Here is a 17,049-nt window from a genome sequence, read left to right as displayed (position 1 = left end):
CCATTCACAGTCTTTGTTTAATCCTGATCTGATGGCATCAAATTTGCAAATGAACTGGAGCTCAGCAGTTTCTCTTTGGAGTCTGGTCCTGACGTTTTTTTGCTGCAGGATGGCTACCTTTACCTCTGCTATTGTGTGGCCAGGGAGATTGAAGTGTTCTCCTACAGGTTTTTGTGTATTGCCATTCCTGATCTCTGACTTGTGTCCATTTATCCTCTTGCGTAGGGACTGTCCAGTTTGGCTGATGTCCATAGCAGAGGGGCATTGCTGGCACATGATGGTGTATATCACATTGGTGGGTGTGCAGGTGAATAAACGGGTGATCTGCTATGGACATCGGCCAAACGGGGGCTAGCCATGGCCCAGGTGCCCCATGCACTACCTAGCCTACCTGCACCAGCGCCACCCATGGCCCGGCTGCCCCACGCACCGGTGCTACCCCTGGTCCAGCCGCACCATACACAGGCTAGGACCTACCACCTACCACGCCCCCGCCTAGGCCCAGCCCCACTGGGCACCCGACTGCCGGAAGAGTCAGCGCCCGGGCGCGTGCGCACCGGCCCGGGAGCTCGCTCCGCCCCGCGGCCCGGGCAGCCCGCCACCTCGGCCTCGCCAGGCGCCGCGCGGAGCCGTCGGAGCCCGGCCTGTCCCGGCCGCCGCCATCATGCAGAGCCGGAGCCTGACCCCGCACGTGCACTGGGCGCAGCGGCACAGCGAGCTCTACCTGCGGGTGGAGCTGAGCGACGTGCAGGTACCGCCGGGCCCCCAATGCCGCGCGCCGGGCCCGCCCCGCTCCGTGCACGGGGCAGGCAGCCCGGGGAGCCGCCCCCACCCCGCTGTACAGCGCCCCTGTTGCATGCAGTGTGTGTACAGCCCAGGGAGACGCTCCTAGCCCGTGCACGGGGCATGAAGCCCAGCGAGACACCCACCCCGCTGCACAGAGCCCCAATCCCGTGCATGGGGCATGCAGCCCAGGGAGACACCCACCCCGCTGCACAGAGCCCCCATCCCGTGCATGGGGTATACAGCCCAGGGAGACACCCACCCCGCTGCACAGAGCCCCAATCCCGTGCATGGGGCATGCAGCCCAGGGAGACACCCACCCCGCTGCACAGAGCCCCCATCCCGTGCATGGGGTATACAGCCCAGGGAGACACCCACCCCGCTGCACAGAGCCCCCATCCCGTGCATGGGGCATGCAGCCCAGGGAGACACCCACCCCGCTGCACAGAGCCCCCATCCCGTGCATGGGGCATGCAGCCCAGGGAGACACCCACCCCGCTGCACAGAGCCCCCATCCCGTGCATGGGGTATACAGCCCAGGGAGACACCCACCCCGCTGCACAGAGCCCCCATCCCGTGCATGGGGTATACAGCCCAGGGAGACACCCACCCCGCTGCACAGAGCCCCCATCCCGTGCACGGGGCATGCAGCCCAGGGAGACACCCACCCCGCTGCACAGAGCCCCAATCCCGTGCATGGGGTATACAGCCCAGGGAGACGCTCCTTCCCTACTGTACAGCACCCCCCTCTCGTGCACAGGGCATGTAGCCCAGGGAGACACCCCACCCCGCTCTACAGCACCCCTGTCCCATGCACCACATACAGCCCAGGGAGACCCTCCTCTCCTTGTACAGGGCCGCCCTGTCCCATGCATGGGGTATACGGCCCAGGGAGACTCCCTCCTAACTACAGTTCCCCCATCTCATGCCAGGTGCATTAGGCATTTGGCGCCAAGAAAAAGGCTGGAGCACCACAGTGCAACTGGAACCTGTGTACTTTGCTGCTTAAAGCTCCAAGGCTTTTCTGGGTCAGATTCTGAATCCCCCTCAATTGCCACCATCCTGGCGTTAAACAGTTTGTTTGGAACGGGTACACGCCTGCCACCTAAAACATCCTCTCTTTCCTCAGAGCCCCGAGATCACCATTACGGATAACGTGCTTCATTTCAAAGGTAGGTGACTACATTGGTTTGAAAGTTAATAGCATTCCTGACCCCTCTGCGCAGAGGTGGACTCCTAGCGACATGCAGCCTAGCTGGACAGAGGGTAGGATTGCCAAGGGATTACTGGCCACAACTTTTCTAATTTCTTTTCTTGGTCATAATGATTTAGGCCCCAATCCTGGACCCCTACACTCGCCCAGAGGAGCTTGAACATCAGAGCCTTTTGGTGGAAGTGTAACACAATACAGCTGGAGTTGGTGGTATTGAGTTTCAGTTAAATGTTCTAGGTCTAGCTGTAGTAGTTGATAGGATCACCACTCTTTGTAGAAGGTCATATTTAATTTAAAAAAACAAAAACAAAAAACCAACCATGCACCACATTTAAAGATGTTAGCTGATTTTCCATGATTTTCCACTGAAAGCAGTATTGCTGTCACAAAGACCTTGTGTGCAAATACTATCAGGTTTTGGACCAGGAACTAAATTTCAATTTGAAAGGTAAATAGATTCCTTTGTAAAGGTTTTTTGTTTTGTTTTGACTGAGCAGTTTAACCTTAAGGGACCGAGTTTGCTGTTTTGCTTGTCAGGTTAGTGCTAGGAACATACTGTTGCCTTTTTTGCATTAGGAATCTACTATGTATCTTTCATACTGCATCCTTAAGGCTGTATACCACTCTTGTGGCCCTGAAGCCTATGGTAAAAAGGTAATGTGTTGGCTTAGATTGTATCGTGCTTTATATGGACAGGATTATTTTACAATGGCACCCTTTAAAATGGCATATTTTTTGATGAGCCTGCTGGCTTTCAGAGGATTTCATGGGGAAGGACCTGGCTTTGTACGAGACTGATGAATCCTGGTGCGTATTTGCACTCTGTCATCACTGATGTTTTAGGGATTTCACCATTGCATCTTAAGTTGGGCAGCTGATCCTTTGCTGAGATCGCTCCCGTTGGGTGGAACTTGCTCCTCCCGGAGCCTCATCCATTCCTGCCTCACAGGAAGGTCCTTTTCCAGCACTATTCTCTGTTATAGCAGATGTCGACCCCCCATAAGGCACCCAGCGCATTTTTAAAATGTCACTTGGTTAAAAGCGAATGAAATTCTAAAAATCCGTGACGCTGTCTTTGCATGTCCATTCTTAAATAGTTCGATCATGTAGCACATTGGGGCGGGGGAGGGCACTTTGTAAATATAACGATTCAGTGTTTGTTTAAAGGTTTCAGGGTAGCAGCTGTGTTAGTCTGTATCCTCAAAAAGAACAGGAGTACTTGTGGCACCTTAGAGACTAACAAATTTATTAGAGCATAAGCTTTCATGGGCTACAACCCACTTCTTCGGATGCATATAGAGTGAAACATATATTGTTTGTTTAAAGTACATTTTGCAGAGGGTGTGCGGTGGTGGGGGGACTCTTCAGGATCTTTACACTGATTGTTGCTCCTTTTCTTTTAGCCCAGGGTCATGGTGCCAAGGGGGACAACGTCTATGAATTTCAGCTTGCGTTTCTAGAACCGGTCAAGCCCCAAGTGGGTATTTTTTTCTTTTATGTTTTACAAAAGAAAAGTATTCCCTGTTTAAAAAAAAAAACCCAAAGGAAATAGATATGCTTTAAGTCTCCTGGGATGTTATTTCGGATAGTTGCTTTGCTCCCTGATGCGATAACAGATGATTTTACTAAGGTTTGAAGTTCTAAATGCTGTACATGTTCAATACCCCGTCTTTGAGCCTGATTCCGCAACCTTTACTCACACAGATCTCACACTGCTCTCATAAATATGGGTTTACGGGAACATGGCTTTAAATTAATTACAGAAGAGAGCGGTGGGTAGCTTAAAAATTTACTGGAGCAGAAAAATAGCAGAGAATCTAGCAGTTTTTCTGAACGAAACATCCCAGGTTGGGGAAATACCATCCACTGTTAAGTTAGCACATGTGAAGTGCAGCCTCCCTGAAATAAATCAATAGCACTTCTTACGTATTCTGTGACCTTGCTAAAAATCTTGACACGTGCTCTCATTGCTTGTACGAATTACTCAGAATCCCAGCACAAACATGTTGCAACTCTCTTACTGTGAAACGCTGTCTTATTTCCTGTCTTAGAACAGGAGAGAGCCTAACTGGTAAGATTGACCCTTCCTGGCCCTCCAAGATCTGCCTGTCCTTTTAGTCACAGGGGGTCCTGCAGAACTGATCTTCACCCTCAGTGAGCAGCAGCTGTAGCAAGACTTGTCCTGGCTCGTTTTATTTGCCCACTAGGAATAGCTGCAGTAAATCTGGAAAATTCTGCCTAATCCTTCCTTCCTTGGGGCAGATAGAACTTCCCTTCCCATCTCGCTGAGCAGAGAAGAAAGGAGAGGAGTTGAAATGCAGAATTTAACTCCTCTCTGGAGAGGTAAATGGCTGAATTCCGAGGGAATTGCCAACCCATCAATAGAGAAGTGAAGCTTTGCAGTAAAAGAAGCAAAAGTTCTTTGATTTAAACTCCACTATAATCAGAGTGCCAGGCCTTGTCTACCCAAAGATTTGCAACAAAATAACAAAAGGTAAGAATTAAAATCGATCTAGTTAGTTATTGTGGTGCCTGAGTACTCTTAGTGCAAAATAAAAAAAAGTGTTGATATATTTAAATAAAGTCAGTTGGCTACTAGCTTCTAGTCGCTTCTATTCCGAAATAAGCGTCCACTCACAGAACTGCATCGAAATAATGACGTTGGCTTTAGCAAACTGATTTGGTTAAATTGGCACAGGTCTATGTGGGGACCAGTCATTAGTCTAACCCAGGGGTAGGCAGTCTATGGCACGTGTACCGAAGGCGGCACACGAGGTGATTTTCAGTGGCATTCACACTGCCCAGGTCCTGGACATCGGTGTGGGGGGCTCTGCATTTTAATTTAATTTTAAATGAAGCTTCTTAAACATTTTAAAAACCTTATTTACTTTACATACAACAATAGTTTAGTTATATATTATAGACTTATAGAAAGAGACCTTCTAAAAACGTTACAATGTATTACTGACACGCGAAACCTTACATTAGAGAGAATAAATGAAGACTTGGCACACCACTCCTGAAAGGTTGCCAACCCCTGGTCTAACCCCAAATCATTCTGAGCACGTCCTGCTGTATTTGTGCACCTGCACAGCCTCCTTGCCAATGCATAGCAGTGTCTTTTCCCGAAGAGACTTGACATGTGTTTAAAATCTCTGATAAAGACCAAACAACGTCCTGGCAGGCTGTTCGGGTAATCTGAGGCCAGGACTGGAGAGCGAGCTATGGCTCCCAACAGAAGTGGCATCTTGAGTGTCATATTACTAGACAGCATGGAAATCTAACCAGAGATGGTCAGTGTCAGGAGGGGAGAATTGGCTGGCTGGCAAGTACTCCAGCACTGCTCCTGCTTTTTCTGCTTTAAGGGATGATTGTTCCATTTGTTTCTGTATTACCAAAAAACAAAACCCCACAAAAGCCCCACCTATACAAGGGAGCTCCAGTGCCCTCATCTGCAGTGGTACAGCACACAGAGAGAGGTGGCCTCTGAGGCCATATTGCTGCAGATGAGGTCACAGAGGTGCTGGAACCCCCTTGACCAGCACAGCTGTGCCAGCCAAAGTCCATAGCGTAGATTCAGTTACAGCTACAAAACGATGCTTTGACTGGTATAGTAGGAGCGCTTTGCTCATATAGTATACCTGTAGTCCTGTATCAGTGAAGCACTCCCAGTGTGGACGCAGCTATTTCTGGCAAAGTTATGGTATAGTAAAACCACCCCCCATGAGTGAAACAAGCTATGCCAGTTCCCGGCCAATGGGAGCTGCGGGGGCAGTGCCTGCAGACAAGGCAGTGTGAGGAGCCGTCTGCCCCTCCCCCCAACCCCCCATCCCCAGGAGCTGCTGCCGGACATGGTGGCCACGTCCGGGAGCGGCGTGGGGCTAGGGCAGGCAGGGAGCCTGCCTTAGCCCTGCTGCGCCGCTGCCTGGGAGCTGTCTGAGGTAAGCAGTGCTTGGCCGGAGCCCGCACACCAAACCCCTCCTGCACCCCAATGCCTTCCCCCAGCCCCCTCTCCCCACACCCAAATGCCCTCCCAAAGCTTGCATCCCACACCACCTCCTGCACCCCAACCCCCTGCCCCAGTCTTGAGCCCCCTGCACCCAAACTCCCTCCAGAGCCTGCACCCCACACCCCCTACCAAAGCCCGCACCCCCTCCTGCACCCCAAGACCCAGGCCTGAGCCCCTTTCTGCACCCCAACCTCCTCCCAGAGCCTGCACCCCAACCCCCTCCTGCACCCCACACCCCTGCCCCAGCCCCCTCCCGGAGCCAGCACCCCAGCCCCCTCCCCCAGCCCTGAGCCCCCTCCTACACCCAAACTCCCTCCCAGAACCTGCACCCTGAACCCCCTCCTGTACCCCTGCCCCAGGCTCATCCTGGAGCCCCTCCCACACTCCAAACCCCTCGGCCCCAGCCCAGAGCCTGCACCCCTTCCCAGTGCCCAGTCCCCTGTCCCAGCCTGGTGAGAGTGGGGGAGAGCAAGCAACAGAGGGAGGGGGGATGGTGTGAGCAGGGCAGAGGCATGGCCGCGGGGCAAGGGTGTTTGGATTTGTGTGATTACTGTTATTTCTACATTTCCTTTGAGGTAGATGCTGGGTTGCACTCAAATTCAAAAAGTGATCTTGCACTTAAAAAGGTTGGAGACCACGGCTCCAATGGCCTTTTAGTGGCCCGTGTGAAATGAGCTGGGGGGGGGTCTTGTGAAACCAGGCTACTGCCAGCTAGACCATCCCCAAAACCACCCCCCCGGCAGCTGGCCTCCTTGATAGGCAGGTACCGCAGAGGCAGCGGGCGCTGAATGTGGCTGTGGATACCGAACTGCCTTCTCCCCCTTACGGTATATCGCTCCTGCCGTGGGGGCATGATCGCCACTCACGCAGACGCCAACGCGCTCGTTTTAATCTAGCTAGCTCCGGCCCCAGAACCGTGAACCTGCAGTAGCCTGGGCTTCCGTGGGGGCCGGCTGCTTGAGTGGTTACCCCGCATTGTGTCTCCTGCAGCTGGTGTACAAAGTGACTCAAAGGCAGTTGAACATCACCGTGCAGAAAAAAGAAAGCAACTGGTGGGGAAGACTCACCAAACAGGAGCGGCGTCCGTTGTTCCTAGCGCCTGATTTTGATCGCTGGCTAGATGAGTCGGATGCTGAAATGGAACTCAAAGCAAAGGTCAGTACTCCCTGCGCTTTCGGAGCAGTTGAAATAAGCAGCTAAGAGCGCATGTCCAAAGAAATACATAGACTTTTGCCATTGAGTTAACGTATTTATATTTATTTGGAGTTCTGTCTAGTGTGCTGGAGGCAAGATCCAAATGAAACAATAATAAACGGATTCAGTATAAAGACCTGTAACTAAAAGGGGAGGCGCTGCTAGGTGAGGTGTTTGGTTTAAAATGAGCATTATCTGTAAGTTATGCACAGAGGCCCTAGTCTGGATCAGGGTCCCATTGTGCTAGACGTTATATAAACATACATGGATGGTCCTTGCCCTGAAGAGCTCACAGTCTAAATAAGCTGAAATCCATGGGATAGCTGATGTTGGCAGAGGGCTCAAGCTATCTTGCCCACTTACAAACCAGGGTCTCCAAAAGTTGAGGTGCCTTGCCTGAGAGACAGCCTGCCTCTGCTCTCCTTAAACGAGACTGTCTCAAGCACGTGCTCGCCTTTTGCTTATATTGTTATTAGAGTTGGCCCCAAATCAGAATGCTCCCAAATGGATCTGGCTCTGGCTCTGAACTTGGCAGGTTATTATCCCCTAGGCCAGTGGTTCTCACACTTTTTTTTATTTCGCGGAGCACTTGAAAATTGCTGAGGGTCTCAACGGACCACTTATTGATCTTTCCAAATGTTGTGTGTACCGTTAGCTAACTACTGTAAAGCACTTTGGATAAAAGCACTATATAAAAAAAAATAATGTTTTTTTGGTTCTACAAATAAAAACACACAACTCATATTTTAATATCAGTAGTCTTACCTTCCTAGTGCGATGGATGTGCCCTCTCTCCCCCACTGCAGCAGCCCCCACGCTGGGGCTGGGAAGCCCGGCTGTCTCTCCCTGGCAGCCGCAGCTCTGGAGCTGGGGAAAGTCGCCTCTTTCTCTAGCCACCGCAGCCCTGCACATCCCAAATTCCTCCCACCCACTCTTCTCACCCTACGGTCCCCTCCCACCTACCCTCTATTCCCCCCAAGGCCATCACCTCACCTTACATGTGCATCTTCTCCAGAGTCCACTCACCTAATTAGTGGAGCCACGCCTGCACGGCCCCACTAATTAGGTGGGTGGCCCTTCATTCTCTTGTGTACGGCCGCCCAGGCGCGCACCTTAGAGGGAACTATCCGCGGACCACCTGAATGGAGCTCCCGGACTGGACCACAGTTTGAGCAACTCTGTCCTAGCTAGTGTGTGCTGTTTCCTCCAGTCAAAGACCAAGAGAGACTCCCTTTCTAAAACACCCCAACCTTGCTTGTGTGAAAAGCAAGAGGCCCGAGGTTGTTTCTAAAATGAGGATTTCTAGGTGGAGTGTCCAGAAGCAGCCTCCTGAACCACCAGGCTGGCCCTGTCTTTACATTCAGCTACGTGGTAATTCAGATGCTGTCTACTGCATTCAGAATGGTTAGCAAAGAAATAACAATCCCCCTTGGAAAGGACACAAGCACCCATGCAAAGTGTGAGTGGTGTCAGTTCTATAACAAACACTGCCCCATGGTCAGAAGGACAAGTCTATTTCTTACCTCCTAATGACTATGTAAGTTACACAGGATATTGCAAAGGGCTGTTTTGATTTATATGGCAATCCAGAGTGACTTTACTTCTTCCCAGGAGTTAACAATTGGTGGGTGGGTGTTAAATGGTCTGAAGAGAGCCAGAGGATGATTTCACACTTTCATAAGAAAAGGAACAGTTTTGAGTGGTGGTAATGATCAAGAATTAACATGGAAAATGGCAGTTTTCACAGCAAAAAACATATTCATTAGATGAAAATATATAATGGAGGTCGCATAGCTGGTTAGACAACCATTAGCTGTTGCAGTAACACTCTTTCCTGACAATGAAGAATTTGCACAGTTTTGCCTAGGTGAAAAATGTAACACATTAGTCTACTAAGAGGATATTATCTGAGTCTAAAACCCCACTAGCTTTGCAGCAGAACAGTTAACTAAATATTAGCTGCTCATTACTGTATTGAAATACTACATTAACACCCTTTAAAACTTTATCCATAATTTTTAGGAAGAAGAAGAGAGGATTAACAAAATCAGAATTGAATCCAGAGTCCCTAAAGACCGTAAGTGACTGTATCTTTAAATTAGTAAGGTTGATTTGGTGGATAAGATAGTGACAATAGTTTGCTTATGCACATCACAGGCAAAATATTACCGCTGTAAGCACGCACTTAAGTACTTACGATGCTATCACGGTAGTGTTGATAGACGTGTTGTCTCTGTAAAACTAGCATACAGCACTTTATTATGTATATAACTACTTACAAGCTTAATAAAACCACACTACTGTTTCATAGGGGATTTGGTAATTTTTGTCATCAATAGTGCAAGCAGGGGACGTGAAACCCCAGCCCAAGCTGAGATAGGTGCAGCACTCCTGTTATTCCAGTGTTGTTTTTCTTGAGTCCACATGGCAAATTGTTTGGTGGTCCTGTATTGTCCGGAATAGAGTGAAACCTTGTTTTCTCTTGTAACCCATCTTCAGATTTGAAGGGCTAACTCACTAACCCACCTCACCACCGAGAGCCAGTTGCACAAAATAGGAATGCTGTTGCCTTTTGCTAACATGATTGTTTAACATTGATTGTAGCTTTCAGACAGCTGAAGAGAGGATATTTGTTCATGTATAATCTTGTGCAGTTTTTGGGGTTCTCCTGGATTTTTGTGAATATGACAGTTCGCCTGTTTATCTTAGGAAAAGGCAAGTAATAAGCACTATTTTATCCATGCTATTTCTTCCTCCTTTCACCCTTTGCAGTAATTTCTAAACCATGACATCTAAATTAAGCCACATGAAACTGTCAATACTTCATTGAAATGCACAACAAAACCCGCCCAAAAGTTGTCATAACGTTAAGGACAGGACCTGTAAATAGTTACAGATCCTGTGATTTATGGGCATCGGTAATATTTGCTGTAATCTGTAAATGCTAAATTTTAATTTAAAAAAAGGAACTGCGTGGCAGGGGGGCGGATGAAAAATGTCTCACTCTAGGCAAGCTGGGCGAGGTAATATCTTTTATTGGACTGTCTTCTGTTGGTGACAGAGACAAGCTATGTGTGGCTTGAAAGCTTGTCTCTGTCATCAACAGAAGGTGGTCCAGTAAAATATATTTTCTCACCCACCTTGTGTCTGTACTGTCCTGGAACCAACATGGCTACAACTACACTACCTCACACTCGAGACAGACGTTTCTTACCTTTAGAGAGCCAGTATTACTAAAAATGGATTGGCTCGAATGTTATTTTACTAAAAGATCCAGTTGTCCATTCTGTTAATCCACAGCACAACCCTCTTTCTTTTCCGTATTATTTACTGAAATGGCTCTAATTGTCCTTGCATTGGAGGTTAGACTAGATGATCCTTGCGGTCCCTTCTAACCCTATGATTCTGTGATACTTTCAGCATAGGACTTTACTTAGATCGGGTAACGTTTTTAAGGCTTTTACTCTGACTTCACACTAGCCTGCATATCGGCTTTACATACAAGGCTGAAGACTACATTTTCCCAACACAAATCTAGTTCTAAAATATTTGAGTGAGTTAGTATGTGTTGGGGGCTGTGTAGTTAAGCTGGCTTCTCCCAGCAGGCAAATTCAGATGCCTTAAAGCAGTCTTTTGTTTCTGATAGATTCCTTCTATGATACATTTCACACCATTGCTGACATGATGTATTTCTGTCAGACGCTCGCATTTATAGAGATCCTGAATTCACTAGTAGGAATCGTCAGGTCACCACTTATACCTTCTTTACTCCAGGTAATATTTTAAGATTCCTCGCACCCCAGGTTATTACAGTTTATATTGTGATAGTCTTAGACATGACTGCTTAAAAAAAAGCGGGTGGGGGGGGGTGAGGAGGAAATGGCATCAATTTGGACTTACCCCAGGGATATCTTTTGCCCCATTGGTAGGAATCCATGCTTCCTAGCCTGGGTTCGTAGGCTACCTTCTTGGGTTGTCTGACGAGACAAGGAGTTGGGGCAAAGACAAGAACAGCGGGGTGGGGGATCCTCATGCACTTGGACCAGCTCAACTTCCCACAGCAAACACACTGCACTGCAAAAGATGTGGCCACCTTCTCTCTCTGCTTCTGGGTTGGCCCCTAATACAGCTGGTCAGTGTGTACAAGGACTACAGGCTTAGGAAGCACTTCCCCAGCCCATAGCTCAGCTCCAGGGGCACATGCCCTGGTCTTCCAGCACCACTAATGTGCCCAGGGCTCTAAAGGAGCCCGTGCTGTGTATTTCTAGTGGTAGGGGCTCACTGTTGCCCTCTGACTGTGCCGCATTGGTATATGTTCAGTATACTTACATGGATGTGTTGGGGTTTGTTAAACAGGTCCTTGGAAGAAATTTTGTCTTGTTTATTGTCCTTGGAAATGTGGAGGAAATGCAAAGCAAAGCGGTGGTGTTCTTTGTATTTTACTGCTGGAGTATTATCGAGCTATTCAGGTTTGTTGGGATTTTCCTTTGTCATGCCTGGACTGCCAGGGCTCTACTGGAAAACAGCCTTTGCGTTCAAATAATTTTGATTTTGCCATTAAGAAACACCCTGTGGCATTCGCATTATAGCCCCTGCTGGTAAAACGTTCCTTGGGACTCAGATTTGTCACAGCATAACTGTCTTGCTAGCTTCCTGTATCTGGCAGAGTCTGGGCCTGATTCCAATGTGAGATGCGAGAGCCGATGTTGCTCCATGTCTGGGAAAACTTGCTGCTATGTTCCTCTACCCATTTCCAGCCCTTGGTAGGGAAATCTCATTTTCATGTCGCTTTCCACAGGAAATTCAAACCTTTGGCTAAAGAATTTGATGGATTCTGGAATTTCTGGTGTTTGTCAGACCAGCTACACCTCTACCTCGATATAATGCTGTCCTCGGGAGCCAAAAAATCTTACCTCGTTATAAGTGAAACCGCGTTATATTGAACTTGCTTTGATCCGCCGGAGCATTGCTTTACCGCGTTATATCTGAATTCGTGTTATATCAGGTCGCGTTATATCGGGGTAGAGATGTACATTGTATTCTATTCATTTTTGGGGATCTAAATTGAAATATTTTGAAGAAAGCAGGCAGTTAAACCTATCCAGGTTGCCAGGATAATAAGTCTAGTACTGTATCAGAGGGGTAGCCGTGTTAGTCTGGATCTGTAAAAAGCAACAGAGTCCTGTGGCACCTTTAAGACTAACAGATGTATTGGAGCATAAGCTTTTGTGGGTGAATACCCACTTCATACAGTCTAGTACTGTAAGCTGTGAGAGGAAAAACATACCTGCTGCAGCTCCATATGAAACAGTCCCTTTTTAATATTCTTAATCATTATTTACAATTAAGACAATAGTTAAACGAATTTATCATGTTTATCATGAATATTTGACATTCATGACATCATACAGTGATTATGCACAATATTGTAACTTAAGTGGAAAGTTAAATTTTTAAGTAATGTCTGTCTTTCAAACTTTGAATGTTATTCTAGGTATCCATTCTACATGCTTTCCTGCATTGATATAGAATGGAAATTACTAACTTGGATCCGATATACCATCTGGATTCCTCTCTATCCTTTAGGCACCTTGGCAGAAGGTAAGCCTCAAAAACACAGCCTTGTAGATCATGCTGCTCTGCATAGAGATGAGAGAGTAACTCATACTTTGGTTTCGATGGTGGAATTGAAAAACCTGAAAACAATTAGTTTATTTTGAACCCAAATCAGTTTTTTTTTGACAAAACCAAAATAATTTCATTCTGATCAAACACAAAGTTTCAAAACAAAACTGCTAGTTTTGAAGCAACATTTTGATGGTTAGTTTCAAAATGAAATGTTGAATAAGTTTGTTTTGACTTCTACATTTTTCCCTCTCGTTTGGGTTGTTGCTTTTCTTCGGTTCTCTGGGTTGACTTTCTTTGTAGTGAGAGGAAGAAACAGCAGAGTGCACTGAACTTAGCCAGTAAGGTTAATATCTTGCTGCTATGGGTGGATTCATAGCATTGCCCGCCAATGCCAACAAACAAAACTAGGAAAATATCATGACTTAGGTGCAAGTGTGTTTAAAGATGCCACTTAAAACTAGTTTTATGCTGAAGTCTCTCTAGGTTACAAGAGCTGGTCAGAAAGTATCAAAATATTTTACCATTAAAAGGGAACAACTTTGAGAAGCTTCGTTTTTTGACCAGCTCTAGAGTTTACCTTGTCCTTTGTACTTTGCCTGTAATCTTCTTGGCCTTCTGCTTTCAGCTGTGTCTCTGATTCAGGCCATTCCAATCGTCAGTGAAACAGGGAAGTTTAGTTTCACGCTGCCATATCCGATGAGCATGACAATCAAATTTTCGTTCTTTCTTCAAATCTATCTTATAATGTTATTTTTAGGTAAGTTTTTATTGTTGTTTCATTGTATTTCTCTCCTGTTGAAATACCAAGTCAGTTATGTACAAAAAAGGAGTAACAGATTGCAACTTTAAATTATCATATCTGATAGGTCATTGTTGTACCAATTTGACTGAGCTTAAACTGTCATCATACTTGTAGTGAATTGCACAGGTTAACCCAAAAGGAGACCTCAATAACAGATCACCTTGAAGCACATGCATATCAGAGGCCAAAATATTACAATTATTATATCAGTATCATTGGGTAAAAGTGTGGACTTCTGCAGGATTTTGCTGGATTCTTTGTGTAGTTCAAAACTACACAGATGTTAACCAACATACACTGATACTAATGGAATATGAAGAAGCAGTTCCCTGAAGAGCTTCATAGGAGGGTTGTTTTTTTTTTAACAGTAGTTTAATGTTTAACTGATCAGCTACAATTGTTTGTTCTCTATTATTAGTGGACCAATGATAAAAGTGTAGATGTAGGCTCAACTGTGTGCAGGTTGAGTCTACATCTCTGTGGATCCAAAAGTCTCATTGAAGTCAGAGGAATACAGAATCTAGCCCATGATTTTTAAATGAAAATTTTGAACTCCAAACTTCATTCCATCTGATTTAAAAAAAAGACTTAAATGACACCAACCTTGTTTCTATTGTTTAGTCTGATGTGGACTGTTTAGGTTTGTGACACTTTTTCTCGCAAGCTATCACAAGATTCTAGAATTATTTCCCCCTCCCTCCATCTTCAATACCGCTACCCCTAAAGGGTGACAACCAGAACTTCTAAGCAACCCTACAATAACAAACAGTGTGGGTTGTTGCAGTCTTAACCCTACCCCAGCAAGGACTCATTTGTCTTTAGCTTTCATAGTTTTATGTCCATACGTGAGAAGAAAATCCGAAATAATTTTTAACTCAGTGCAGTTATCTGGCATAAGTAATCTGCAGTGATTTTCAGTTCTGCCCAAACAATTATTTCTCTTTTCAGGTGTGTTTATAAACTTGCGTCACCTCTACAAGCAAAGGAGGCAGCACCTTGGATCAAAAAAGAGAAAGATGAAGTAAAACAGGGACTACAATGCTTTCCTAGACCTAACTTATCTTAATGACAGGACCCTCTGATTCTTACAATTTTACCTATTATAATAATGGAAAGGATTTTCTACAGCTAAATGATCATGTTAGATTTCATAGTGACTCTTCAGATAGCATTCCCATACACTGTATTGAGTTCCTCTTCAATCATATACGCATGGCACTTAATGTTGAACAATGGCAATATTTAAACGTGTTTCCTATCAGTTACCATATTATAAAAAGAAATCCTATTTGCAAAAACTGAGCAGCTCTAACTGGATATTTGCTTTCAGATATTGAATGCAGATAAGGCTTGTGATGCTGGGGTAGAATATTTCAGACCATCCACTCCATGCTATGTGAAACTGACTAGGAGTGGCCTGAGGAGCTGAGAAATGGATTTATTAATGGTCAGTGCTAGGTCTGCTTTTTTTCAGCAGGCTTTTGCTGATACATTTAAACCTGGGAACAACTAGTGTCAGCAATGGACACCACCAGCTTGTTCTTAACGCATGTACGACAGGAAGGCTTAATCTCTTCCCCCATGGAATAGAAATACGTAGTGGTGTCCAGCAGCCCCTGTCTAGCTACATAGGTCCTAGCCAGTCAGTAGTGGGAGCTACCTACTCATTCAAATTTTCCTCACCAGTTGACATAGCTGCTACTTCACACGGCCTTGTGGTCACTAACTCTGCCCTTCCAGATGGTGAGAATTTAAATGCCCCAACTCAGACACTGGAAAACCAGGCAGTGTAGGGGTGAGGTTCCATTTCTTGCTATTCTTCCCCCAGTAGCCCACAAAAATTAGAATTCCACCAGGAAATGCAGAGGTAAAGCAAGCCTCCCTTGAGATGATCCCACAACCTTCCTTCTACTACCATAGGGAGGCCAGCCCCTTGTCCGCTCCTTTTTGGGAATGGTGGTGTAAGTGCTTGGCTCAAACCCTGTTGAGAAGGAAGCAAGCACCTGTTTTCCTATTCCCTCAATGCAGAAGACTGCAGCTAAGGAGTCTGCATGCCAGGCTGGCCATTTGCTTTTGGGGTGCTGTGTTGGGGGCCTAATAAGTTAGGGACCATTTGGGTATTGTGTACCAGATCTCAGCAAATGAGAGGCAAGTGATGTTTCAGGTTTATGCCTTAGGTAAATTATAAAAGTAATTTTATTTGTTTTAAACAAAGAAACCTCCATTGCTTAAAAATGAGCTGTTTTGAATAAAGGGTGCCATGATTAAAATGACTCCTACACCCCCAACCTGATCTGCCAGGATTCAGCCCCCTCTGACCCTTTGCATTTTCCCTGAAATTAACTAAAGTCGGATTTAAATAAACTTAATTGTAACCATGACTACAGAGCAGTTAGTTGCACTGTTGACCCAGCTGAGTCTAGTCCTCTTTCCCCCAGCACCCACTGTAACCCTTGTGCAAGTTAATTCCAGAGCGATCAATTTATTTCCATCCCCCTGTTTGTATGGCTTTGTTTTACGAAAGCATACCACCAGAAAAAAAAACATGTTGCTATATTTTCAATGTGAAATACCCTTTTCCCCAATGATTGTTATTGTGAGGTTAACACTAGAACATTTAGGTGGGTTTTTTTTGCAGAGAAGTGGTCCAACCGCCACTGAAGGCATTCTGCAAAAAGACACCATCCTAAGGAACTTTCACCATTATCAAAGGGCAGAGCTACTCTTAAAATACTGCATCAACGCAGCTGCAGCACTTAAGTGAAGACAGACCTATCCCAACGGGCGAGCGTCTCCTGTCGGTGTAGTTAGTTAATCCACCTCCCCAAGAGGTGGTAGATGCTCTGTCATAGACATAGCGCTGTCTACACATGGGGTTAGGTCAGTATAACTGCGTGTCGCTCAGGGGCGGGACGTCATCATACCAATATAGGTTTGTGGCATGGACCTGGCCTAAATGTGTTAAAAGGAGCCTTTCTGTGTGAAAGGCTAAACAAGGGCATGGCCAGCTTCCTCAGGGTAGTTACACCATAATTTATACACTGTGTCTCTTCTACATACACATCTATTTGACAGTGAATCGAATATCTTGGTGCCGACACTGAGAATTTAACACAGCGTTCATTCTTTTAATTCCTTTAAAGGACATTTAAACATTTATGAAATACATGGTTGTGAGGGTACGGGGGAGGCACTGCTACCCGTATTTGGTGTGATTTGCCATGGATCTTCAACTACTGAGTTTGCTTGTCCTTCCAAAGGCAGCTGAATGTGTATTTCTATTAATAAAGATTTACAAGCAAAGTCTTTCATTTTGCTATTTGTACAGCCTCTTATGCAAGCGAAGAAGAGCAATTTGTTACCTTACCTTCATGATGGAAAGACATCATGAAAGTTTAAGCCTCCGTAATGCTAAACACT

The 17,049-nt window shown here is 46.1% G+C and overlaps 1 protein-coding gene across 2 annotated transcripts; it reads left to right on the top strand.

Moving 5' to 3' along the window:
• The first annotated feature begins 574 nt into the window (after positions 1-574).
• On the top strand, positions 575-16,935 carry HACD3 (3-hydroxyacyl-CoA dehydratase 3). Of its 2 annotated transcripts, XM_054041019.1 has the most exons (11): positions 575-751; positions 1,913-1,955; positions 3,400-3,473; positions 6,996-7,160; positions 9,222-9,276; positions 9,804-9,914; positions 10,846-10,973; positions 11,556-11,668; positions 12,694-12,800; positions 13,453-13,584; positions 14,578-16,935. In XM_054041019.1, exons 1-11 carry the CDS (start codon positions 665-667, stop codon positions 14,652-14,654), a joined length of 1,092 nt encoding a protein of 363 aa, XP_053896994.1. In that variant the 5' UTR covers positions 575-664; the 3' UTR covers positions 14,655-16,935. The 2 variants fall into 2 exon arrangements, with proteins under 2 accessions (XP_053896994.1, XP_053896995.1); XM_054041020.1 differs by lacking the exon at positions 9,804-9,914.
• The last annotated feature ends 114 nt before the right edge of the window (positions 16,936-17,049 follow it).

Source organism: Malaclemys terrapin, chromosome 10 (assembly GCF_027887155.1).
Source record: "Malaclemys terrapin pileata isolate rMalTer1 chromosome 10, rMalTer1.hap1, whole genome shotgun sequence".
NCBI lineage: Eukaryota > Metazoa > Chordata > Testudines > Emydidae > Malaclemys > Malaclemys terrapin.
This window is presented reverse-complemented; position numbering and strand designations above follow the sequence as displayed.

What these genes read in the sequence shown, in the direction of transcription:
- HACD3 (XM_054041019.1), top strand. Translation starts at nt 665, where the DNA reads ATGCAGAGCCGGAGCCTGACCCCGCACGTGCACTGGGCGCAGCGGCAC. An exon ending in TAACGTGCTTCATTTCAAAG is followed by an intron (nt 1,956 to 3,399) that starts GTAGGTGACTAC and finishes CTTTTCTTTTAG; the next exon opens with CCCAGGGTCATGGTGCCAAG. An exon ending in TAGAACCGGTCAAGCCCCAA is followed by an intron (nt 3,474 to 6,995) that starts GTGGGTATTTTT and finishes TGTCTCCTGCAG; the next exon opens with CTGGTGTACAAAGTGACTCA.